The 27,653-nt window shown below is 40.4% G+C and overlaps 1 protein-coding gene across 4 annotated transcripts in view; it reads left to right on the top strand.

Moving 5' to 3' along the window:
- Positions 1-27,653, top strand: part of NR1H4 (nuclear receptor subfamily 1 group H member 4) — an 85,375-nt gene that overhangs the window by 29,179 nt on the left and 28,543 nt on the right. Inside the window, exons 1-3 of one of the 4 annotated variants that reach the window (XM_033220916.1) lie at positions 1,309-1,448; positions 10,347-10,712; positions 26,534-26,674. In XM_033220916.1, coding sequence (XP_033076807.1) covers positions 1,340-1,448; positions 10,347-10,712; positions 26,534-26,674 — 616 coding nt within the window. In that variant the 5' untranslated portion in view covers positions 1,309-1,339. Of the gene's footprint in view, positions 1-1,308; positions 1,449-10,346; positions 10,713-26,533; positions 26,687-27,653 lie in introns of those variants that run through there. The other 3 variants (XM_033220915.1, XM_033220918.1, XM_033220917.1) reach the window with 3 other exon arrangements.

Raw genomic sequence — 27,653 nt, 5'->3', positions numbered from 1 at the left:
TTCGATACATTACATGAGATATCCAGTTACTGGGATGTAACCCCATCATAAGTCAAGGAGTATCTGTATTAAATTCGGGGGGTGGGAATAATTCAGCCCCTGTAACACTATACAACAGCGGGCCAGGTCATCTGGCCTGCATGCATCACGCTGTTAAGCATTGTATTAGTCCGTTTTCACACTGCTGATGAAAACATACTTGAGGGCCGGGCGCGGTGGCTCATGCCTGTAATCCCAGCACTTTGGGAGGCCTAGGCGGGTGGATCATGAGGTCAGCAGTTGGAGACCATCTTGGCTAACATAGTGACACCCCGTCTCTACGAAAAATGCAGAAAAAATTAGCCAGGTGTGGTGATGGGCGCCCATAGTCCCAGCTACTCGGGAGGCTGACGCAGGAGAATGGTGTGAACCCAAGAGGCGGAGCTTGCCGTGAGCCGAGATCCCGCCACTGCACTCCATCCAGCCTGGGCGACAGAGAGAAACTCCGTCTTAAAAAAAGAAAACGTACCTGAGACTGGGTAATTTATAAAGAAAAAGGTTTCATGGATTCACAGTTCCACATGCCTTGGGAGACCTCACAATCATGGTGGAAGCTGAAAGGCATGTCTTTTTTTTTTTGAGACGGAGTCTCACGCTGTCTCCCAGGCTGGAGTTCAGTGGCCCAATCTCGGCTCACTGCAAGCTCCGCCTCCTGGGTTCACGCCATTCTTCTGCCTCAGCTTCCCGAGTAGTTGGGACTACAGGTGTCATGTCCTACATGGCGGTAGGCAAGAGAGAATGAGAGCCAAGCGAAAGGGGAAACCTCTTATAAAACCATCAGATCTTGTGAGACTTACTACTTCGAGAACAGTGTTGGGAAACCAACTCCATGATTCGATTATCTCCTACCGGATCCCTCAGACAACACATGAGAATTATGGGAGCTACAATTCAAGATGAGATTTGGGTGGGGACACAGCCAAATCGTATCAAGCATTATGCTTTAAAATGTTTCCATTTTAAATCATACCATTCCATTTTAAATCATACCATTCTGCCACCTTTTGATGGGAACGAATGTCAGGACCTGGAGCATGGCACTTGACCTCCAAATCCAGTTTTAGAGCCACTGAACAGAAACCTACCCTCTAAAAGTTCTTAAACTGGAAAAGTGCTCCCCTAAAATGTTTATCTAAGAGACTCGTTTCCAGCTTACTAGGCAATTTGGCATTGAGGACTTTTCTCATAAACATTTACAAATATTCTGCTCTGTAATGAAGTTAATCAGTAAACCACACAACCTCTGTCCTCTTTCACTCCTTACCTAGTCTCATTTTCAGTTGCTGTGAATAAGCTAAGAATGGTAATGCAGTTTCAGGAGTTAGAAAATCCAATTCAAATTAGTCCTCACTGCAGCTGTACACCGTCAGGATTTTTCACGGAAATGATGAGTATGAAGCCCGCAAAAGGTAGGACACTGTTCACAGGTGCTCTCAGGTCGAGCTCTTGCAAGTGGACTGAGGAAATCTGGGGACTTTGGTTGGAGATGACAGTAACAGATGTCTGTCAAAGATGGTGGCTCAGTCAGACCCAGAAGACTGGGGTGGGAGTTTGGGTTGGAGTGATTTTTATTGGATTCTAAACAGACAAATATCTTATTGGGATGAAATCTAAGGATGCTTCCTTTAAAATTATTCACAGACTATTATGTCAAATTATCACTATTCTTCCAAACCAAACATTAGACAGTTCTAACATTGATATCAATGGACACTTGAAAAAACATTTTAGCACACATTGTTTAATGCAGTGTTCCTAAAATGGCAAGTCTCAGTTCCCAGGGAATCACAAAATCTATTTAGTGTCTTCTGACCAGCATTAAAAACTGGATTAGAACATAATAGAATAGAAATATCAGAGTGTCCCTCAAGGAGTAAAGACAAGTGGTATTTCATGAAATTTTGTTTCAGTTACATATGTAGAAGTATGTACAGGGGATATGAGATAAAATGTATTTAAAACTGTAGGTTGTGGTAAAAAGAAATGAAAAGAGTTTGGGAAACATGAATTAATGAAGTAGTTTCACAACAGGTTTCTTCCAACAGTCCATGAAAAATCAGATAAGCACAGAGTTGAGCTTTAGGCCCAGGCTCTTGGTTTTCTCTGAATTAAAACATAGATTATAATTAAAACAGTATAATGTAAATCATATTTTAATTTTTTTTTTTTTTTTTTTTTTTTTTTTTTTGTTGAGACGGAGTCTCGCTCTGTCACCCAGGCTGGAGTGCAGTGGCCGGATCTCAGCTCACTGCAAGCTCCGCCTCCCGGGTTTACGCCATTCTCTCACCTCAGCCTCCCGAGTAGCTGGGACTACAGGCGCCCGCCATCTCGCCCGGCTAATTTTTTGTATTTTTTTTAGTAGAGACGGGGTTTCACCGTGTTAGCCAGGATGGTCTCGATCTCCTGACCTCGTGATCCACCCGTCTCGGCCTCCCAAAGTGCTGGGATTACAGGCTTGAGCCACCGCGCCCGGCCTATTTTCATATTTTTTAAAACAGAAATTCATCTTTTAAATTTCCAGCAAGAAAAAACTCGAATCATTTTTATAAAAATGATCATTGTGAACATGTTTTTGCTCATAGACTTGGTAGTGTACCATTTTGTTTAAATGTGATGTTTAAAAATGATCGACACCATATTCAGAAATGGAAATGAGTTGGAAGGCCAGGGAAGCAAATTTCCCATTTACTTCAATTTAACCAACATTTAATAAACATTTACTCTGTGTCAGGCATTGAGTTAGATGCCAGGAATATAAAGAAGAGAATATAATCTAATATTTTCCATCAAAGAGTTCACAGACTAATGACAACCATCACAAAAGTATGCATGTTTATGTGGTGTCAGGCACTATGCAGTTTATATTCTTTGTCTTAGTTCATCTTTGTTATAGCCTGTCATGCAGGCACTACATTATTTCAGCTTTGTAAAGGAAGGAACAGAAGCTTAAAGAAGTTCCATGGCTTTCCCAGGTTCATATACCTAACAAGTTGTGGGTGAATTGAATCCAGATTTGTCTGCTCAGAGGGCACTCTTAGGCAGTATCTCATACCATCTCAAGTTCAGCGTGGAAGATAGGTCTGTAAACAAAAGAAATGATTGTATATACTTCCAATACGTGCCATAATAGAAGTGTGTACAGAGGTAGGAGAGGTGAATTCCACCTGGGGGAACTGGGGCAGGCCTCCTGGTGTAGGTGACCAGAAGTAGGTGATCAGCTGACAAGGCAGGGAGAGGCACTAACATCACAAAGGCCCAATGCCAGGAATAGCAAACAACTTTGCGGTAAAGCCCTGCCGTTTAGTGAAGAAACCATGGATTAAGAAATAAAGTAAGGCAGAAAAAGCAACTTTTCTAGGCACTGCAAGTCAACAGAGACATTCATTAAACGTTTACTATGGTCAGCATTCTGCCAGGGATGAAAAGCTGGATATAACCTGGACCCTTTCTCAGGAGCATCAGAAACTCACTGTGAGATTATGGGAGAGTGCCATTGTTTTTATGCAAACCTGATTTCCCATTTGGGGGTACAGTGGTTCTGGTCCCAGACTCCTTAGCGCTGCACTGGCTAATATGCCACATGTGGCTATTCAACTTTAAATTTTAACTTAGAATTAAATAAAATTTAACATTCAGACTCTAAGTATCACTTGCCACATTCCAAGGGTTCAATATCCCTATGTGGTTAGTGGCTACCATATTGGTAGGCATAGAACCCTTCTATCACCTCAGAAAGTTCCCTCAGATGACACTCCTTTAGAGAAGGTGTTGAAACCTGGAGACTGTCTAACTAGAAAAATTTTACTTTATTTTCAGGGCTTCTCAGACTCCCCTGGAGTCCATCCATGTGTTCTCATTTAAGAACTCTTTCCTAAACTTTCCTGGAGAACCATCACAAAGGAATCCTAATTCTCATACTCTTTGATAGACTAATTCCAAAATAAAAATTCCTAAATGTAAATTTTAATGTGTATTTTCCCTTTTAAATTGTATCAAAACAGAAATAAATTTACCTTTTCAGAAAGCATACTCTAAATTAAAGTCAAACTACCTCTACTCCCTCCACATCTTATTTTCTGCCAGACAATGTTGTATTTGTTTACTTGTTTACTTATTTACTTATTTTTGTCCCAACCATTGACATTCCCACTTCCCAAAACACACAAACAAGAGAAAGGCTTGGCCTTCATATGTGTCTTTTCACTTTCATATCCTCAGACCCTAACACAGTGACTGCTAAATAGCAACTGTTTATCTCACACACACACACACACACACACACACACACACACAGAGAGCATGAGCATATGTTTATAAATATACACTTGTAATGAAAGAACTATCCCAATACTTATATCATCAAGACAGACTATGTGTTAATAATTACTTATTAACTATCAATTAACTATCACTAAAATCAGGATTTTGCTAGATTCTTTAGGAAACATGTCTTTTAATGACACTCGACTTACCAAAACTGCTTCTCGACAACCGTATTTTACACTCAGAACTATCTTCTGAGATAGCAACAGTCCCATTTTTACAGAAGAGATTGAAATAGGAAAAGCTTAGTCAGTTAAGATCTCACGGTCAGTTAATGGTGGAAGTTGTTCTAGTCCAACCATTTTGGAATATGTTGGCCATGCTGGTTCTTTGATTGTAAGGTTCCTGTGTAATTACTTCTCTATTTGTGGAGATTTAGGGAACACACTATGAAATGCTAGAAGTGAATGGGCTTTTCGTATAGAAGGGTTTTGTTGTTGTTGTTGTTGTTGTTTTGTTTTGTTTTGTTTTTGAGATGGAGTCTCACTTTGTTGCCCAGGCTGGAGTGCAATGGCGCAATCTTGGCTCACTGTACCCTATCTGCCTCCCAGGTGCAAGTGGTTCTCCTGCCTCAGCCTCCCAAGTGGCCGGGTTACACATGCCTGCCACCATGTCCAACTAATTTTTGTTTCTTTAGTAGAGATGGGGTTTCACCATGTTGGACAGGCTGGTCTCGAACTCCTAACCTCAGGTGATCCACTCGCCTTGGCCTCCCAAAGTGTTGGGATTATAGGCATGAGCCAATGCATCTGGCCAAGAATAGAAGTATTATTTAATATTATTGTGTACTTTTCTCATATTTTTACTGATGTCCTACTGTTTTAGCATGATATTATCTATATCTTTGTGAAAACTTTCCATTTTGATCTAGATTATTCCAGAGAGTGATATGACAGTGATATCATTATCTGACTTGACTTGGGACTCCTTTGTGTTTCTTGATTATGAAAATAATTGTTTTGGCCGGGCGCGGTGGCTCAAGCCTGTAATCCCAGCACTTTGGGAGGCCGAGACGGGTGGATCACGAGGTCAGTAGATCAAGACCATCTTGGCTAACACGGTGAAACCCCATCTCTACTAAAAAAAATACAAAAAACTAGCCGGGCGAGGTGGCGGGCGCCTGTAGTCCCAGCTACACGGGAGGCTGAGGCAGGAGAATGGCGTAAACCTGGGAGGCGGAGCTTGCAGTGAGCTGAGATCCGGCTACTGCACTCCCGCCCGGGCGACAGAGCAAGACTCCGTCTCAAAAAAAAAAAAAAGAAAAAAGAAAAAGAAAAGAAAAGAAAATAATTGTTTTATTGAAATAATGCTGAAATATTTTAGAATTGTCATATGAGGAGGAAAAAACTGTATACATGGCCGGGAGCGGTGGCTCAAGTCTGTAATCCCAGCACTTTGGGAGGCCGAGACAGGCGGATCACGAGGTCAGGAGATCGAGACCATCCTGGCTAACATGGTGAAATCCCGTCTCTACTAAAAAATACAAAAAACTAGCCGGGCGAGGTGGCGGGCGCCTGTAGTCCCAGCTACTCAGGAGGCCGAGGCAGGAGAATGGCGTGAACCCGGGAGGCGGAGCTTGCAGTGAGCTGAGATCCGGCCACTGCACTCCAGCCCGGGCGACAGAGCGAGACTCCGTCTCAAAAAAAAAAACAAAAACAAAAAACGGTATACATTTCCTTGGATGCTACAGAATCCAGATTCTATTGGTTTTTGATCTTGGGCAAACTACTTATCCTTTTTTTATTTTTGAAACAGAGTCTTGCTCTGTCGCCCAGGCTGGAGTGCAGTAGCCGGATCTCAGCTTACTGCAAGCTCCGCCTCCCAGGTATACTCCATTCTCCTGCCTCAGCCTCCAGAGTAGCTGGGATTACAGGCGCCCGCCACCTCGCCCCGCTAGATTTTGTATTTTTTTTTTAGTGGAGACGGGGTTTCACCACATTAGCCAGGATAGTCTCGATCTCCTGACCTCGTCATCCGCCCGTCTCGGCCTCCCAAAGTGCTGGGATTACAGGCTTGAGCCACCGCGCCCGGCCCAAATTACTTATCCTTACTAGAGCTGTGGCAGAGAGAAATTGGGCCGAGGGAGGAAGGGGAGTTAAGGGAATAAGATAGGTTAGAGGATAAAATCTAAGTGTAAGTGAAACTAAATGCTTTTAATACTTTTTAGTTTTTTTCAATTCCGTTCACTCCAGAAATTTTCATCGTATTTGGTGATGAAATAGATAAGGATTTTGCTTATTTTTATCTTTTCTTTTTGTGTAATAATTCCATATTTTTCCCCTTCCATTTTTTGGTGGTAAGACAAGGCACCATTTCTAAAATATTTTGTCCGTTAGACATACTCTTTTTTATTGTTGTTGTTTATTTTGTTTTGTTATTGTTTTTGAGACTGAGTCTTGCTCTGTTGCCAGGCTGGAGTGCAGTGTCTTGATCTTGGTTCACTGCAACCTCCACATCCCAGGTTCAAGTGGTTCTCCTGCCTCAGCCTCCCAAGTAGCTGGGACTGCAGGTGCGTACCACCAAGCCCAGCTAATTTTTTTATATTTTTATTAGAGATGGGGTTTCACCATGTTGGCCAGGATGATATCAATCTCTTGACCTCGTGATCCACCCACCTCGGCCTCCCAAAGTGCTGGGATTACAGGTGTGAGCCACCGTACCTGGCCTATGCTTTTTTTGTATGGATAAGTCAGACAGAAGGAAGGGAAATCGATTTTTGTACAGATACTGTATACCATGTGCTCTGTCAATCATTTCCTGGGTTAATGCAGAAAGCATTATTTTCAACATGTAATATGTATATTCTGAACTTTGCCAGTGTAGAAAAACCCTGAATTCTAATGTTCATAAACTATTAGTCATATACCCATGGAGACTTTTAGATATAAAGAAGATTTAGAAGATCATCTAGGGTGGAGTCTTTTCTTTACAGATAAACAGAGGGAGCCCAGGTAGGGTAAGTAATGGTTTTTAAATGCCATAAAACTAGATTCAGGAACATGACTCCCAGGGACCTGGAAACCTCTTCTGTTGGGAAAACTTCCCAAGAGAAGCAATACCTACAGGGAATGTAGAGATAAGTGGACATTAGTGAGATGAAGCTCTGGGAGGGGTTGGCTGTGTTGAGAACCATTCCAGGTTCAGGAATCAGCAGGTGGGAGAAATCCTGAGTCTGGAAGGAGCAAGGCACATTCAAGAAACAGAGAAGTCCAAACATGCAAAATGGCTGGAAAAGAAAGCAAGGGTAGGGTCATGCAGAAACTTGCAGGCCCGTTATATGCAAGTGGAGACCGAGAAGAGGGTAACAAACGCAAGTAGGAGGATGCAGAGAGGGGCTTTGAATATCTTTTTTTTTAAGCATCACACACCTGAAATTACCCCCAGAGAGCAGCAATTCAGTGAATGGACTTTGAGATTGGACTCCTAGAGCTCAAATCTCATCTACTTAGGTAGGTAGGAGTAAAGTTGCTTGACTTCTATGTGCCTCATGGTACTCATTTGTAAGTGGGGGAAAATAATGTTACCTAACTCATAGGGTTTTGTGAGAAATAAATGAGAACATACAAGTGCCTGCCACTACAAAGAACTCTATAAAAGTTTTCTGCAAAATATAGTGATAGTAATCATAATAATTATAGTAATCGTTTCAACTATCTTTTGAGCACAGCAAAGAGCATTGCCAATTCGAAATCCCCAAAGCCCCCCAAAACAACGTTTTTATAAAAGTTTGGCACACACTTTTTTGGTGACAGAACCTGACCTGAATGAATGTGAAACTATTTATGGTCTTTACTTATTGTACTGACTGTAAATATTCATATATTTCACTGTGGAAAATATTGCCGTATTTGATTCTGTGTTCTGTTCCAGACTGTGCTGGGAGGGATATATAAATAGCACAGTATTCTGTTCTAAAATCTTGAAAATTCTGACTTCTAAAACACATATGACTGCAAGGGTTTCAGATAAGGAACTGTGAATCTGTATTATCTCATTCAATCCTCAGCCTAACCCTTGATGTCGATGTTATCATCCCAAACTTGCTGCCATGAAAACCGATGTTTATCAATAGTTTGAATAATTTGCTCAAAGTCCCATTGTTCATAAGAGATGGAATTATTCATAAGAGATGGAATTGTCTGACAACATTTGGAAGTGTCAGACACATTTGTAAACTTTCCCATCTCTTATTTATGTCTTTTTTCAGCATTTGCATAATTTAAATATTTTTATTTTCTAAAGAGCCATAGTTGATGTCTCCAGGAAATAGAAGCATTTTCATAACCTGATGGTTTTCTATTACCTAGAGGTTTTCTAAATAAGGGGCTCCTTTAATAATGATGGTAGTAAGAATAATAATTATTATTCCTATTTTAAGTCAGCTATAATTTATCAAGCACTTCCTGTGTGCCAAACATTTAGCAAAGCACTTGGCACACATTATCTCGTATAATCTTTATATCAATCCAGTGAGGTAGGTGTTATTATTCTCTGTTTTATTAGGAGAAGACTGCAACTTAAAGACATTAAGGAATTGCCAGCTGCACACAGATTGTAAGTAACAGAGCAGGAATTTGAATACAGTAGATAGATTGCAGGCACTGTATTCTTTTTTTAAAGTTCCTCCTTTGTTTTATAATGATTAAAATAACACATAGATATACACATGGCAAAAACTACAAACAGTAAAAAAATTTATGCAATCTTCTCTCCCAGAATATAAAGTGAAAATAACACCTCTCACAGTCACCACCACCTACTTTCTTCTGTATCATGCAGAAATTTGCCTTTGTGCGCACGCACCTGCACACACACACACACACCCCATTGGTGTTTAATAACCATGTGAATATACACATTGGTCTATAGCTTGCCTTTTTCATATAGCACCTTATTGTAGAAATTTTCCATGACAGCACATAGAAATCTAAATAATTGTTTTACATCTACCTAGTATTTCAGTGTATGGATATAACAAATTTATTTAACCAGACTCATATGGATGAATATTTAGATTATTTTCCAATTTATGGCTCTTGCAAATTTGCTGCAAGTGAATATTTTTACAAAACACTTTTTCATAGATGTTCAAGGATATTTCTAAAATAAATTTTCAAGCAGTGGAAAATTTATGCTGGGTTAAAAGGACATTGAAGTTTTAAAAACTGGAAAATATTCACAAATTTCCCCCAAAAAGTATTTATTTTCCCCAATAGTGTGTATAATCAAACTTTTTAAACTCTCACACATTTGAAGATGAAAACGGTAATGTTTTAGTTTCAATTTAAATTTAATTATTGGCAAAGGTGAGCACATTTTTTCTGTTTACAAAACACTTACATTTATATTTCTAAAACTATTCCTTTCCTTTATCCCTCTTTCCATAGCTTCTCAAATGTTTTCTTATTGGTTTTCAAGAGCTGTTTATACATTAATGAGATGACTCTGTCCTCTATGTTGCAGGTATTTTTTCTGAATTTTTAATTTGTCATTTAATTATATTATGTATATATACTCTTAAAAAGTTGTAAACTTTTTTTTTTTTTTTTTTTTTTTTTTTTTTTTTTAAGATGGAGTCTCGCTCTGTCGCCCAGGCTGGAGTGCAGTGGCGCAATCTCGGCTCACTGCAAGCTCCGCCTCCCGGGTTCACGCCATTCTCCTGCCTCAGCCTCCTGAGTAGCTGGGACTACAGGCGCCCGCCACCGCGCCCGGCTAATTTTTTGTATTTTTAGTAGAGACGGGATTTCACCATGTTACCCAGGATGGTCTCGATCTCCTGACCTTGTGATCCGCCCGTCTTGGCCTCCCAAAGTGCTGGGATTACAGGCGTGAGCCACCGTGCCCGGCCAAAAGTTGTAAACTTTTATGTAGTTAAATGTTTCAATCTTTTCTTAGAGCCCAAACTCCTAACCATTACGCCAAACTGTCTCTCTAATTTCCAGAATGATGACATTCATTCCAGTTTTGTTGTCACTTTTGTTCAGGTGTTTTAACAGAACAAGTGGCTGGTCCTCTGGGACAGAACCTGGAAGTGGAACCATACTCTCAATACAGCAATGTTCAGTTTCCCCAAGTTCAACCACAGATTTCCTCATCATCCTATTATTCCAACCTGGGTTTCTACCCCCAGCAGCCTGAAGAGTGGTACTCTCCTGGAATATATGAACTCAGGCGAATGCCAGCTGAGTCTCTCTACCAGGGAGAGACTGAGGTAGCAGAGATGCCTGTAACAAAGAAGCCCCGCATGGGCGCGTCAGCAGGGAGGATCAAAGGGGATGAGCTGTGTGTTGTTTGTGGAGACAGAGCCTCTGGATACCACTATAATGCACTGACCTGTGAGGGGTGCAAAGGTAAGCATCTTTGACTGGCAGTTTTCTCTTTCAGATTTTACTGTATTGGTTGTTGAAATCCCTGAACTAATTGCTTCCCTTTTCCCAGGCAACTTCCCATTTTCTCCTCCTCTGCTCCTGCCTCCTCACCTTTGTTGTGCAGTCACAGATCTGTAGGAAAAGACTATTAGACTTTTTAGCTTAATGTTTAAGACTGTTAGAGTATCTAGCTTAGTTGGAGTCTTTAGCTTTTTTCCTTTTCACAACCTCACACATAGCTAAAGGGAACTTATGATTAAATTGAATTTGTTGTAGGTTTTGTTTGTTTTTGTTGTTTTATGGTATTTGTCTTTCTGTGCTTGGCTTATTTCACTTAATGTAATATCCTCCAGGCTCATCCATGTTATCACAAATGGCAGGATTTCATTCTTTTTTATGGCTGAATAGTATTCCATTATGTATACATACCACATTTTCTTGATCCAGTCATCCATTGATGAACACTTAGGATGATCCCCTATCTTGGCTATTGTGAATAATGCTGCAATAAACATAGGAGTGCAGATATCTCTTTGACTTACTGATTTCATTTCCTTTGGCGATATACCCTGTGGTGGGATTCCTGGATCACATGGTAGTTACAGTTTTAATTTTGTGAGGAAACATCATACTGTTTTCCATTATGACTACACAGATTTACACTCCTACCAGCAGTAAGGGTTGACTTTTCTCTACATCCTTGCCAAAACTTATCTTTTGATTTCTTGATAGTGATTCTAAATGGAGTGAGGTGCTACCTATTGTAGTTTTGGTTTACATTTTCCTGATGATTAGTGGTGTTGATTGTCTTATGCCCATTTTATGGAAGTGGTAGCTGAAGCATAGACGTTAATCTACTTACCCAAGTTTTCATAGCTAATAAGAGCTTCAAAACTGTAGCTTATAATCTAACTCCAGAGCCTGTATGATTGACCACCAGGCTATGATGCCTTTTATTGGTTGTCTACTAAGTGATCATTGTGCTCTTCAGTTGTTTGCTCAAGGGTAATATTGACTAATTCAGTGGCGAGAGGAATAAAACCAAACAGTCTATTTAGGTGTTAAGGTATCAGTGTTGTCTAAGCCAAGGGAATGAACCCCTGAAGTCACTAACCTGGGATGGCTTATCTCCTTAGGAGTGAATTTGTCTTTCTGTCTTGTGAACTGTGCTTATGACCAAGTGCAACTTGGTCCACCTGCAAAGAGTTCTGGGGCTTGGCAGGGTAAATGGAGTGAGACCAGTGGGCCAAGGACAACCCTAGAAAACACTTACCTTAAAGGTGGTCAGGGGAAGAGAAACCCACACAGGATATAGAATAGAAGTAATCAAGATAGAAGTCTACAAGAAAGTGCAGGATCACAGAAGGCAAGGAGACGAAGAAAGTAGTCAGAAGAGAGCCAACCTTTGGGGAGGTTTAGGAAGGAGAAGCTGGATTTGGACATAAGTATATTTTTAACAGCAGAGAAAGACAAAATTTTTCCATTGATTTTGATTTGAGACTTTGCCCCCATGGTGTCAGGAAAAGGACAGGCACGTAAGGGAGAGGATGGGTTGGAGCCAGGCAGGGCCCATGTTCTACACCAGGGATTGGCACATTTTTTTCTGTAAACATCCAGACAGTAACAAGTTCAGGCTTCACACCATGGCAGCCTCTGTTGCAACTAATCAACTCTGCTACCGGAGTGCAAAGGCAGCCACATAGAAAATTAGCATAGCTATGTTTCAGTAAGCTTTACTTACAAAAATAGGCAGGAAAATAAAAAAACATAAAACAAAAACGGCTGGCTGCAGTTTGCTGAACACTGTTCTTGACCAATGACTCTTTTTTTTCTTTTGAGACGGACTCTTATTCTGTCACCGAGGCTGGAGCGCAGTGGCAATCTCGGCCCACAGTGACCTCCACCCCCTGGGTTCAAGTGATTCTTCTGCCTCAGCCTCCCAAGTAGCTGGGATTACAGACACCAGCCACCATGCCCAGCTAATTTTTGTATTTTTAATACAGATAGCGTTTCACCATGTTGGCCAGGGTGGTCTCAAACTCCTGACCTCAAGTGATCCACCTCTCTCGGCCTTCCAAAGTGCTACAATTGCAGGCATGAGCCACCACGCCTGGCCTTGACCCATGACTCTTAAGGGTTGGAGTACAAATTAACTAGAAGCTGTGCAGTGAGTGAGCACAAGACTCAACTCACAGCCCATATGTGAGAGAAATGTAACTTTATTTTTTTTAATTGGATTTAATTCAGTCTCAAGCTCTGGTGGAAACTTTATTTTATTTTATTCAGGATCATTCCATTCACCCCAGCCAAAATTCTTCTGGGGATTTATCTAAGTACCAGGATTAAAGTAGGGTTGTGGAGGGATTGGACACTGGGGAGTGGGGCTCTGGTCTCACAGCTATGGGACTGGGTGGGGCTTGGTGCCACAGCTGTTGACACAGTCCGAGATCTGTTAGAGTGCTGTTCTGTTTGGTCTTCAGTCACCAGTGGGAAAGGTCTCTGTGGCATCATCCTGGGGTCCTGAGCACACTCCTCCATCATGTCTGGCCCTGTCTGTCTCCTTCATTCAGCTCAGGTGGGTGGGTTCTGATGTTGCCTCAGTGCTGTGTTAGGATGCCTGGCTGCCCAGAGAAACCATGCCGCCGTTTCATCTGCTCTATGCCATGCTGGGTGCAGAGAACCCTGGGGTTTTTTCCAGTTCTACCCAGGAAAGGGCACAAGAATCCTCGTCTTCTGGGATCCCAAATGACATAGAGTTTCTATCATCTCTCAATCCACCTATCCTAGAATTCTGTCTGGGGATAGGGAGTTGGGAGGGACAGAGGTCAGGACCTTCTCAGGTACCTAACATGTCTTAGCTCTTTGACTTCCTCTTTAGTTTTCTGCTTCCTCCCAACTTGAATAAGTTTTATCTGGTCTTTAGGATTTGGGGGCTTAAGCTCTGGTGACTGAAAAGCCAAAAACAGGCTCCCTTATCTTCCTTATGTGTTCTCCTGTGAAAACAAATGAAAATTATCCTAGATTAGTGAATAGAGGACTGAGGAAGGGCTGTGAGGAAAACCAGAGGAGAAGGACAGAATAGGGTGGAGTGCACATCAGAGGACTGATGCTTCATGCCTGCAGGTCTTGTGAGAGCTGCTCAGGCAGCCTGGTTTCCCCACTGACCCTGCTGCCCTCTTCCCCCATGCACATCTCTTGGATATCTGCACTCAGCAGATGCAAAGCGAATTTTCCATCAAAGGGAGCATGGGCTTTGGGGGCTGGCAAGCTCACATTGAATCTAGGCTCTGCACTTCTTGGCTGAATAAACAAGTTACTTAATATTTACTGGTTAGAACTCAGCGAAGTAAAACAGAAACCAACAATTCAGGCAGAAAGGAATTAATACAGACCTTGGAAGAGTCAGAGTAACAGGATCTATGCTAAGTTTCCAGGAGACGCTCAGAGCCACACTGCAGAACTGGCCTGCCGGTTGCTCTTCTGCCAAAAGCAAGAAGATGGGAACTCAGGAAGCCACCTCAGGATGGTTGGCTTCGGGAAGACAACGCCTCAGCTGCCATCTAGGGATCAGGAAGTTGCCTTCATTGGCAATCACTAGCTCCAGAGTCGGGGCTTGCCTGCCAAATGTGCAGCTATAAACGATGAATACCCTGCCCCCTGCCTTTCAATACCCTCAAAGCTAGTGACTAGAAGTCAGGATGCTGCCACAGCAAAACTCCACGATCCTGCTTACCAGTAGAAACAACAGAACAGCTTGTTTCTACTTTCCAAATGTCTTACAAGGGCATCTCTATGGGAGAGCTTAAATCATATCCACTATACTAGCTGCAAAGGGAGTCCGGGCAAGTTCCTGCCTCTGGTAATAGGATGTGAACTAGACTAGATGGGAGGTACAGTAGATATAGAGCTAGCTAATCCTTAAATACTATACAACACTTACTTTCTCTGAGCCTCAGATCTGCAAAATGGGGATATTATGTATTTTGCAGGCCGTTTTTGTGGATTGTACAAGATTTATAATATATTATATATTAGAATTTACCAGCTCTCTTGCTTTAGGATTTCACTGGAGATTTGTCAGACCTGTGATACTTAAAACAAAGAAAACACAAGAGAATTTAAAAAAACAAAAAAGAAACCTTAGAAACAAAACAAAGATCAGGGTTAAATTTCCTCATTACATTGGTCTCTTTATCTGGTTCCACTAAAAATATTTTAATTTGCTTTGGTGTTTTTATTTGTCATAAGTATTTATGGCATCAATGAGAGAAATGATGGTTTTCAATCTTTTAAAGTAATAACTTTGGAACACAAGCATCGTGCACAGTGACAATGACTGCCACTTTCTCAGCACTAGATTAAATCAAGAGCTTTCTTTTGCCCTCAGTTATCAGTGAGGCATATGGAAATGTGCTAATGTCTGAATGAGTTTTGATTCAAACCTCAAACCTCAACCAACAAAACCGATCAGCATCTGACTGAAAATTTCAAATGGCTGCATTTCCAAATAGGTCAGTGTCTGTCACATTCATTTCAATGCCAAGAGAGTCTACACACATCAGAAAATGGTAGAATTCCTAAAAGATACTGTCTGAGTAAGTGAGTGACCCTACTGCCTTTCTGAATATGTTTTTGTATAAGATTGTGAACCAGCATTGGACTTAGCTTTGAAGTTTTAAAAAAGCTTCCAAAATTATTGAAACTATTCCAGTATAGAATAGATGTAGTGTTTCCAAAGTATCTTTTGTTTATGGACATTTGTGAAAGCTGAGGAGTGCTGACCTATATATAAACTTGACATCCTATTTAAGATCAGGTGAGGTCTGATTTTAAACAATTTAATAATGATCCTAATGAATTCTAGAGGTCAAATTATCTCGGAGTATGGTGCAAGACGGGGTTCCAAACTATTTCACTGCATTGGAAGCCTTTTGTAGTAAGTGTTATGAAAATCATGGGAAGAGTAGGACCCTGAGGGCAAACAACATGGTTTCCAATCCCAGCTGATTGTCTTCCCAGGTGTCCTAAATTACTTAACCTTTCCGCGCTGTAGACTCCTTACCTGTAAGATAAGGACAACAATGAAGATGATGATAAGGATGAGGAGATGATGATGATGATGGTGATGATGATGGTGATAATGGTGATGATGATGGTGATGATGATGATGATGGTGATGATGGTGATGATAATGGTGATGATGATGGTGATGGTGATGATGATGGTGATGATGGTAATGTTGGTGATGTGTGATGATGATGATAGTAATAATCATGTTGATAGATAACCTATATCAAGTGATTACTATGTGCAGGAACTGTTCTGGGGGGCTTTATATGTACTAATTCATTTAATCTTCAGGACAGTCTTTTGTAGCAGGTATCTATAGATTGTCATGAGGATTAAATAAATTGATGTGTGTAAAGTACTTAACACAGTTCTTCCCAATGGAAAATCCTCAATCATTGCCTGCTATTATTACTATTATCATTGAGTTGTGATGAATTTTTAAAAAATGGGATATTGTTTTTAAAATATCTTGCTCAGTACCTGGCACTCTTTTTAAAAAGTATTTTTTAAAAAAAATTTCAATAGCTTTTGGGGGCACAGTTGTACAAGTGGTGTTTTGTTACATAAATGAATTGCATAGTGATGAATTCTGAGATTTCAGTGTACTCGTCACTGGAGTAGTATACATTTTATCCAATATGTATTTTTTTATCCCACATTTCTCTCCCCTCCTCCCTTCTGAGTCTCTGAAGTCTATTATACACTCTGTATACCTTTGCGTACTCATAGCTTACATGGCATTTGGTTTTCCATTCCTGAGTTACTTCACTTAGAATAATGGCCTTCTGTTTCACCCAAGTTGCTGCAAAAGACATTATTTTATTCCTTTTTAGGGCTGAATAGTATTCCATGGTATATATATACCACAGTTTCTTTATCCACTCATTGGTTGATGGGCACTTAGGTTGGTTCCATATCTTTGCAATTGTGAGTTGTGTTGCAATAAACATATATATGCGTGTGTCTTTTTGTCTAATTACTTTTTTTCCTTTGGGTAGATACTCACTAATGGGATTGCTGGATCAAATGGTAGGTCTACTTTTAGTTCTTTAAGAAATCTCCATATTGTTTTCCATAGAGGTTGTATTAATTTACATTCCCACCAACAGTGAAAAGCATTCCCCTTTCACTACATCCACACCAACATCTATTATTTTTTGACTTTTTAAAAATGGGCATTCTTGCAGAAGTAAGGTAGTATCTCCTTGTCATTTTAATTTGCATTTCCCCGATGATTAGTGATACTGAGCATGTTTTCATGTGTTTTTTGGCCATTTGTATGTCTTCTTTTGAGAAATGTCTATTCATGTCATTTGTTCCCTTTTAGATGAGATTACTTGTTTTATCCTTTGCTGATTTGTTTGAGTTTCTTATAGATTCTGGATACTAGTACTTTGTCAGATGCACAGTTTGCAAATATTTTCTTCCATTCTGTGGGTTGTCTGTTCACCCTGATAATTATTTCTTTTGCTGTGTAGAATCTTTTTAGTTTAATCAGGTCCCATTTATTTACTTGTTTGTTTTTGTTGCATTTGCTTTTGGGGTTTTAGTCATGATGTACCTGGCACTCTTACGTGCTCAATAATCATTAGATGTTGTTTTGTTGATGAATTCTTATTTGGTATTCCTCTGTTCATCCAGCCTCCCCAGTTGGGGTCATACACTGTTTTCAAAACTCTCCCTATTCTGATTAATTAACCCAATTCTTTATTCAGCAAGTGTTATTAAGTACCAATTTGTATGCCAGGCTGTATTCTAAGCATAGGAGATGCCTTGGTGAGCAAACCAGACCAAATTGTTGCCTTCATAGTCACCATTCTAAAGCAAAAGCAGAAAAACAGTCTACATAACTGAGCTAAAGTAGACAAAAAGAGAAAACAGTCAAGCAAACAAAAAGATTAAGAAATATAAAATCAGTAAAAGAGTATCGAAAAGAAGATAGAGAAAAATGCAATGGTAATAAGATGATTTCCAGGGGATATGAACTGATATTCCACATAAACACATAGGTGATGAGGCAAGACAAACTACCATGATAAAAACTAAATTTAAACAAGAGAACATGTTTAAAGCAAACATATAAACAATATGTATGAGTAGTGATTAAAAGAAACGTCCTAAAGCATAAATTACTAAATGAGAAAAGTTACAAATCTACACCAAAGAAAAAGTGGAAATAGGCATTTAAGCAGGAGTTTGGAGGTGAAAGGTTTAACTCCACAGAACAAACGAATTCACTTGGGCTCAGGCAGCTACAAGCAGCATCAGGCACCTCCCAGTGCTGGAATTCACTTATTAGGAACCCAGAACACCCCTAGGAACCCCAGGAAAGATGCTGGGAGCAGGTACTGGTCACTGTGGGCCACCAGCTTCTGGGAGTTTGCCTCCCTGGCACTTTAAATTGTCGTTGAAGATATCCAAAGCCAAGCTCCAGGAGAGCATCATAACCCCTGTCCTCTCAGTAGACATCCAGTAGGTCTGACAGTGTCAGTGGGTTTTTGCTTTCTACTCCTTTAGACTCCTTCATCACTTAATAAGCATTTTATCAAAGCAATGAGTGCACGTGATTCCAAAGTCAAATGGTAAGAAAGGCATATCATTAGGAAAAAGCCCCAGCCCTACCCTCTTCACCTGCTCCTAGAGGCAACCCCTAAGAACCACTTCAGTTTTCTTTGCTTTTCTTATTGTTTTTTCTTTCTTTCTTCTTTCTTTCTTTTCTTTCTTTCTTTTTTCTTTCTTTCCTCTTTCTCTTTTCCTTCCTTCCTTCCTTCCTTCCTCTTCTTTCTTTCTTCTTTCTTTCTTTCTTTCTTTTTCTTTCTCTTTCCCTCCCTCCCTCCTTCCTTCCTTCCTTCCTTCCTCTTCTTTCTTTCTTTCTTTTTCTTTCTTTCTCTCTCTTTCTTTCCTTCCTTCTTTCCTTCTTTTTCCTGCCTTCCTGCCTTCTTACCTTCTTTCTTTCTTGCTTTCTTTTTTGACAGAATCTCGCTCTGTCGCCCAGGTTGGAGTGCAATGGCAGGATCTCAGCTCACTGCGAGCTCCGCCTCCCAGGTTCATGCCATTCTCCTGCCTCAGCCTCCTGAGTAGCTGGGGCCCCAGGTGCCTGCCACCAAGCCCGGCTAATTTTTTGTACTTTCAGTAGAGACGGGGTTTCACCGTGTTAGCCAGGATGGTCTTGATCTCCTGACCTCGTGATCCCCCGACCTCGGCCTCCCAAAGTGCTGGGATTACAGGCGTGAGCCACTGCGCCCAGCCATTGTGTGAATGGTCTTTATTTATTTCTGTAATACCATTTTCCCTCCCAACAAACATGGAAGAAAAAAAGAAGGGACTGGTGGGAAGAAATGCCCTGGAGGACACACCTCTCCAATCTTTGCAGTTTTGAAGAGGGAGTGTTGAGGTGGAAGGCTTGGGGATATGGGGAGGATGGCCAGTCCCTCCTCTTGTCTCCCAGGTGGCTCTTGGCAGCCTTATAAATCTTAAACTCATCAGTTATTTTGGAGACAATGCTTTTAAAAGGGTTGGAAGTCTGGGATATATGCTTAAATGGAAACTGGTTGAGATATCTCCAAAGCAATTTGCACACCTCCATCTTCCACTGCACTGAGTTCTCTTGGTCCCACCGGGACTGCATGCACAGCAGCATGCAGTTCTTGTACAGTCTCTGGAGTCTGAAGGAGTTCCATTTGGTCTTATCGATGATCTGCACAGCTACCTCTCTCCTAGTTAGGGTGTGTCAGGCCAACTTCATGGTGGCCAAGTTAGCCTGGTCGATGGTCTTGATGAGCCAGTAGTTTCCAGGAAGGGTATCCTCAGCAGAGATGCCTGAGAGGTCCTGCAGTATGTTGAATGATAGGGCTTGGAGTCAGGGTGTCCCAAGGTAGGCTCAAATTTGGGAAATGCTGATTAAAAGCTTGGTCCAGATCATCTCAAAAGAATATAACTTCCAAAGCCCACCTGATGACCTAATCTTTATAATAGAATCAAAACACAATGCCAGAGAAAAATAAAAATAAACAAAAACAAATGCTAACACACTAAATTCAAAAAGAAAAATGAGAAAAAGAGATATGAATTTGTAGCTTTCCTTTCTTATAATGTCTTTGTATAGTTTTGGTATTAGGGTAATGCTGGCCTCATAAAATAAGTTAGAAAGTGTTCCCTCTGCTTCTGTTTTCTGGAAGAGATTGTACAGAATGGTATCATTTCTTCTTTAACTGCTTGACATTTAAATGCTTGACAGAATAAACCAGTGAAACCATCTGGGCCTGTTGCTTTCTGTTTTAGGTTATTAATTATTGATTCAATTTCTTTAATAGTATAGGCCTATTTTAGTGACCAATTTCTCCTTGTTGAGTTTCGGTAGGGTATGTCTTTCCAGGAATTTCATCTAAGTTGTCAAATTTGCAGGCTTAGAGTTATTCATATTTCTTTATTTTCCTTTTAATGTCCATGGGATTAGTAATGATGGGCCTCTCCTTCATTTCTGATATTGGTAATTTGTGTCTTCTCTCTCTCTCTCTTCTCTTGGCTAGCCTTGCTGGGCTTGGTTAGCCTAGCCTTATTAATTTTATAGATCTATTTTATTGAATCTATTAATTTTTATTGATCTATTTAAAGAACCAGCTTTTGGTTTCAGTGATTTTTCTCTATCATTTTCTTACTTTCAATGTCGTTGATCTCTGCTCTAAAGTTTGCTTTTTTTTTTGCTTATTTTGGTTTTAATTTGTTCTTTTCTAGCTTCCTAAAGTGAAAGCTTAGATTATTGATTTTAGATCTTAATCAATATATGCATTTTAGTGCTATAAATTTCTCATAAACACTGCTTTTGCCACATCCCATAAATTTTGATGAATTGCGTTTTCATTTCCATTTAGTTCATTTTCACTTAGTTCTTTAAGTAGTCACCTCTATGTCTTCTATATGCATTATGTGTAACCTTTTAGAAACACTTTGTGATGTAAGATGTGTTATATTCCTATATTTCTCTATATCAAATTTAATCTCTTCTAAGCTCACAACTCTCCTGGCTGATGTGAAATTCATTTGGTCTGTGTTTGAGAATACTCCTTCCTCCAGGATCATGCGCAAACCCCAGGATCATGTTCAAATTTTAACTGGTCCCTTGAATATGAACAACTCAGCCACAGTCCAGCATGGACATCTTACCCCAGGGTTTTCGAGGCCATGGTTTTTAGTATCTTCCTGTCCTCATCTCAGAACTACATCATTGGAGATCTGTCACTCCTCTAGAAGCTCTTTATTAGTGCTGGTTCAATACTCACAGAACCTCCCAGACTCATCCCATTCCCAATTCTACAAGCATTGACTTCCACCTCCAACATCTTTGAGATGATCCAATATAACCATTTCAATGAGAGGTTGAAAACAAAAGTCATATGTGAGAGTTATCTTTATTTAGAGACAGAAACATTGCAGCTTTTGTGCCAGCTAGTGAACAAGAGTTTCCGCCCTCTTGGGATGGAAAAGAAAATGAAAAAGCAATAGAAGCAAGAACAAAGCACACATAAATACCTTGATCAGTTACCCATTCATCTTAATGTTCCTACAATTATTGCAAAACCATCATTTATGAACTCAAATTGGGGAAGGTAACAAGTTTGTTATGGGCTGTGCACTTGCCATGCTGTGTAAAACCTGGGTAGATTCATGTCTCAAGATAATTTTTAAAAATGTAAACTTCCTACTAAAAGGACAGCATAAGGCAGTGGTTAAGAGCACAGAGTCAGCTGGGCACAGTGGCTCATGCCTGTAATCCCAACACTTTGGGAGGTCGAGGCAGGAGGATTGCTTGAGTCCAGGAGTTTGAGAGCAGCCTAGAAAACATAGCTAGACTCAGTCTCTACACAAAATTTAAAAAGTATTAATAGCTGGGCATAGTGGGGTGCACCTGTAGTCCCAGCTACTCAGGAGGCTGAGGTGGGAGGATCGCTTGAGCCCAGGAGTTTGAGACTTCAGTGAGCTATGATTGCACCGTGCCCTCCACCCTGGGCGACAGAGCAAGATCTTGTCTAAAAAAATAAAAAATAAAAAGAGTGCAGAGGGTGAGCCTATCAAGGTTCACATCTGAACTCTACCGTTTGTTCTCTGCAGGACCTTGAGCAAATTAACCTCTTTGTCACTCAGTCTCCTCTTTGGTAAGAAAGCGATAATAATAGTATCTGCTTCATTGGATTGTTATGAGTAGGAAATGAATTGCCATTTACCATTTTAGAACAGTGCCTGGCACAAAACAAGTGCTGTATAAGTGGAGACAGACCTAGAAGCTGTCTCCATTTAGGTCATCTTGAATGGAAAGATATCTAATTACTCACCTCTGTGTGTTTGCTGCTATTTTAAAAGCTTGTAGACCCTTAAAGTTTTACAACATCAACCAATATTTTATTGCTTGCAAAGTAGTGGGTGGCTTACTACCAGTGGCTACCAGTATCAGTCACTGGAGTCTGGTACATGCATGTGTATGTACACATATGTGTGTATGACTTGAGAATAGGGTGTGGTATGTGGCTTCCACCAGTATAAAGAAGCACGAGAATTGCTTAAACCCGGGAAGCAGAGGTTGCAGTGAGCTGAGATCGTACCACTGCGCTTCAGCCTGGGCCACAGAGCAAGGCTGCATCTCGGGGAAAAAAAAAATAGAGGTAGAAAAGCAGTGTGCAATATTCTGCAGAATCGAGGAATCCATGTAAAAGTACCGTCCTCTAGCTATTTGCTTGCTACCCCAGGGATCCCATTGGTGCTACACATTCCCCAGATGGCAATGCCAACTCTGTCTACTCATCCTGTATTACTAGCAACGCTCTGTTCCTCGGTGAATTTCCTTTCCATTCATTTTCAAATGACTTTTCTGATATGAGCATTGTTGAATATGCACAAGAAAGAGCAAGACAGAGGCAGAGTTATGTGTATGGATAGATTTGCATAAGTATAAATACAGTATATGTACCCATATTTAAATGATATAATGATAATATTGTGTTGCTATCTCAGAGTGAAAGCTAATTAATTCAACTATTGAGATGATAATGATTTCTTTTTCAGTTAATGCCAGAGTCAAAAAACCCTGCAGAATGATTCTACGCACTGTTCCTTTGACTCATCTTGGAAGAAAGAGTTTTATTCTGTTAACTATTAAGCTGTCTATCAGTATCTATGACAGTTTTAAAGGAAATCATTCCTGGGAGGGGCAGAAGATTATTAGTAGGAAGGCTGACTCATGTAGGCTCAAGAGGACATTGAGGTCATGATTTGGTACCAGGAAAGAAAAAGTCCTCTTTTTGCTTTTAGTCTCTTAAAATGCATGCTTTGGTATTTGCACTCTCAATATCAACACTGATCTGCAGCACAAAGTCTTTTTTTAGACTTTAGTTGGTTAGATTTGACATTTAGGAAAATGTTAAGATCTCTCCTACTGAAATTTACATCATCTGAAAAATTCACAAGCAAGTCCGTGACTTTCTTAACCTTGACATCTCTAACTTTTCCTTCAGCCTCTGTTTTCATATTTCACAAGTTACCAAAGCTTGATATTCTCTCTGTTTCCTCCTTTCTATTCTGTCCCACTTTAATTCAGGCATTGATAGCCTCTCAGTTGTATTATGGCAATAGTCTCCTGTCTCTAGTCTCCAATACCCGTTCCACCTTTCTTTACCTTGCTCCAAGGAGCTTCCCAACATACAGGCTAGGTCATACTCTCCCCTGTCAAAGCCTTTAATGGCTTTCCTCTTTCAACATGGTAAAGACTCAACTCCTTTGCTTGGCATTCAAGGACACTTCATCAGATTCTGTTCCTACTACAACTGCTTACCCATCTCCCACTAATTCTCTCCATACTCTACCCTACTGCCACCAAGACGGAGTATCTACCATTTCTTGGAATTTTCATAACACCCTGTTTGTTCATTTTTCTGAATGTCTTTCCCCCCCTCATGGTCCATGTTTCTAAAATCTTACTTATTCTTCAAGGCCCAAATCAAATTCTATTTCCTTCACGGATCTCTCCCTGATTCTGGCTACTCTTAATTAATCAGGATCACTCCAAGTCTATACAATGCCTTTTCTTCGAGGCACTTGACTTCTAGCAGTTAGGAAATCATCATATTATACTTACCTTGTTAGAACAATTTTTAAGTGCCTTCTGCTGGAAAATTGTCATAAGAAATATGCAGCTCTACATGGGTGCAATGTAATTGCTGCCTCTCCTCCTTAAATGTGGCACAATCTTTACAAGCATATGGTGTGGACCTGCTTCTACATTTCAATAATTTATTCCTTGTTTAGCTATCTTATTATTTGTATTTTGTATTACGCCGTAAATTTACTTCTGTTTATTCCAACTCAGCATGCAACTCTGAAGACAAGGAATGTCTTATTCATCTTGGTATTTCCCAGGTCAGAGAATGCAGCTTTCAGACAGTTTTTACTTAACAGTAAATTATTTTACTCTCTTGTGACCCAAGGGTGGTAATTGCAAGAGAGTGGTTAAGAGTACAGGCTTTAGTGCATGACTGCCTGGGTTTGAACCTTCCTAGCCAAGTACTAACCATGTGATCATGGCCAAGGTACTTAAACTCTCTGTACCTTTTTTCTTCATCTACAATATGGGGACAGATAATACTATCTTCATCATAAAATTGATATGAGAATTAAATCAGTAAATGGAGGTAAAGTTGTTCAAACAATAGCTACTAAGTGCTTAATAAATGTTAGATATTATTCCAACAGTCTGTTAAAATAAGAAGGACCCCTCTCAGTTTTGATAGAGACATGAAGACACTAGATGCTACATTCCAAGGTGAGCCCATCTGGCAGAAATTTCACAGTGGGTATTTAAGAACCAGTTAAACATGTCACTTATTTTGAGAGAATGAAGAGATCAGGAGTTGGAAATTATAGAGAGGTCTTGTAAAGATTTTGGAGCATGTGACTGGTGTGCTGTGTGAATCTTACATCCCTACTGTAAAGGAGAATGTTGGAAGCGGGAGTGTCTGTCCCTCGGGCCACCACTGGAACGTGTAGTAACTTTTTGAGAACTGGAAAATGGTGTCCCCTTGTGTCCCTAAAATGTATACTAAAGAGGTCCTATTGCTCCAAGCCCAATGAAAGAGTCTTCAAGATGATTACTTGAGTAGGTTGACATGTATCCCCTGAAGCTGATGGACATGGGGACTTTGTGTCTCACTTTCACCTGAGAAGTTGAAAGGCAGGAAGCCGGGTGGCTGACTGCTCCTGGATAAGTGGGAGAGATTTCTCTGCTCCACAGAGATTGCTAGATCAGAGAAAGCCATTATGGGGTTATCTTAGGTCCATGTCAAGAGAACCACAAGGAGTGACCTCAGTATAAACATCGTGGAGTGAATTGCCAAATTCCTAGATGTTGAAGGAGACACATACCATGGGCTAGAATAGAGATGTATTTGCCCTCATCAAAAAAGTTCAGATGAGGCTGGGCACAGTGGCTCATGCCTGTAATCCCAGCACTTTGGGAGGCTAGGCGGGCAGATCACTTGAGGTCAGGAGTTTGAGACCAGCCTGGCAAACATGGTGAAACCCCATCTCTACTAAAAATACAAAAATTAGTCGGGCGTGGTGGATGGCGCTTTTCATCCCAGCTGCTCCAGAGGGTGAGACAGGAGAATCACTTGAACCCGGAAGGCAGAGGCTACATGAGCCGAGATTGTGCCACTGCACTCTAGCCTGGGTGACAGCGTGAGACTGTCTCAAAAAAACAAAAAACAAAGTTCAGATGAAAGTATCCCAAAGATGAGAAGTCTCTAAAGAACCCAACCCAATGGAGAGTCAGCTTTGAAAACTTGCTACGTACAAACCAGCTTACAGCAACACTAGTCGAGTAACTGCCTTCCTGTCATTTCTTCTCTTACCTCTCTCACAGTCCTCTCCCTATTCAACACTGCCTCCTTGACTCTGAAAGTGTCAGGAACTATGGTTAGTCAGATGGAGGAGAAAGCAGAAAGTGGGGAAATGGAGCAGCAGAGTTGAAGCCGGTTACCTCCCTTTTTCACTCTAGGCATCTTACCTGTTAACAGGCTGCAGCTGTGCTATGCCTTCTCGGGGGAGATGTTTGCTTTTAGCTCAAGGTTGGCATTTTCATTATTATGCCAGGCTGGCATATAAAGTACTGAATTGAAACCTTGAATGTCATTTTCTCCCTGAATGCCTGGTTAACAGCAACTCACTTTCCAAAACTTAGCTCAATGCTGACTTCCTATCCTGACCTCTTTATCCCAAACAGGAGTCTGTGTGTTTGCTCTGCTGCCACGCAGCTTTCAGAGCCCAGACAACATGTAATTCCACTTGTTTAGTTGTTTGTGTGTCTTTGTCCGCAGCCAGCTTTTAAACTCTTGGAGCCCGGGGTGAATTGTTTGCCTTTGTATGCTCGGCACTTAGTGCTCACTGGCATAGAATTGTTCCCCAATAAAGATCTATGAAAGCAATTTATCTTAGAAAACAAATGCACATTTTTCCTAAGAGAGGCTATAATTCAAACTTGTCTTTATTTCTGAAAGATAAATTTAAAACAACAGCCTTCTCAACAATACAATGTCATATAAAGTATTTGTCACTGGTGTGCTCAAGGATGGCCTGGGTGCTCTTTAGCAGTTTGTGAGAAAATGTCCTGGCATCTCTCAATCCAAACCTGTGTTTTTCCTGAGAAGCTGTAAGAGGACTTTTTACACTTTTCAGTGTTTCTCCCACAGGTTTCTTCAGGAGAAGTATTACCAAAAACGCCGTGTACAAGTGTAAAAACGGGGGCAACTGTGTGATGGATATGTACATGAGAAGAAAGTGTCAAGAGTGTCGACTAAGGAAATGCAAAGAGATGGGAATGTTGGCTGAATGTATGTATACAGGTATTCACTTCAAGCAATTACATTTCACTAAAAATCTCTTAAGGAGGGAGATGTCAGGTAACTCATCACGAGAGTGCTACTTCACATATTAAAGAAGGAACCTACTAAGCCATCTAAGTTCTTGAAAAGGGTAATGAACCACTGAAATTGTCCAAACTGTCAACTAAAGAGCATTTTAGTCACCCAAAATAAATGCCTGTTTTTTTTTATTGTTGTTGTTCTTTGTCGCAGTGAACTATACATGGAGCCCAGTGGCATTAGCATACCATTCAAGTAACGTGCTTTAATGAGCTACGAATGACAGTCTAAAAGTTTCCTCTAAATTTGATTTTAATATACTTATTATTTATTGCTTAATTAGTATACAAATTCACTATTGTGGAAAAAAATAGGAGTGCTTTATAAGGTATAACTGCCTTTGAATTGTCTAAATAGAGTTTTAAACCAAGTCATTTTATTAAGAACCTGTCTTCTCTTAGTGCAGCTTTGAACCAATTTGTATAGGTTTACACCGGAAATTAACTACTCCCAGTTTTAATATAATTTTGTCCTTCTATCTGATAAGGAGACACTGTATTAAACTGCTGGCTTTGTGAGGAACTATAATCTTCATCAAAAATTGGAATGCATGCTAGTATATAACATAATTAATTTTTCATTCTGCAAATTCTACAGACCACTCAGATTCTGAGATATGTCCTGTTTCTCCTCAAGACACAAATAGACAAACAAATGTCACCAAGGGGATGATAGCATTCAGACAGGGAATGCCACATGAAATAAAAGCCTTCAGAAGGTGACTCCAGTTCTATTGTTACCAAACTGTACAGGCAACTGGGATGGACCCAGGGAAATAATGCGTGCAGGTTGGGGGAAAATAGGTCTGTGTAAATAACCCAGGTCTGGGTGGATGAAAGTTTTATAGTAGCTGATCACAATCTCGTCTTAGCATACATGAAACGAGAGC

The sequence above is a fragment of the Trachypithecus francoisi genome, unplaced genomic scaffold, assembly GCF_009764315.1.
Source record: "Trachypithecus francoisi isolate TF-2019V2 unplaced genomic scaffold, Tfra_2.0 Lachesis_group11, whole genome shotgun sequence".
Taxonomy (NCBI): domain Eukaryota; kingdom Metazoa; phylum Chordata; class Mammalia; order Primates; family Cercopithecidae; genus Trachypithecus; species Trachypithecus francoisi.
The sequence above is the reverse complement of the archived record's forward strand: the minus strand, read 5'-3'. Positions and strand labels throughout refer to the sequence as shown.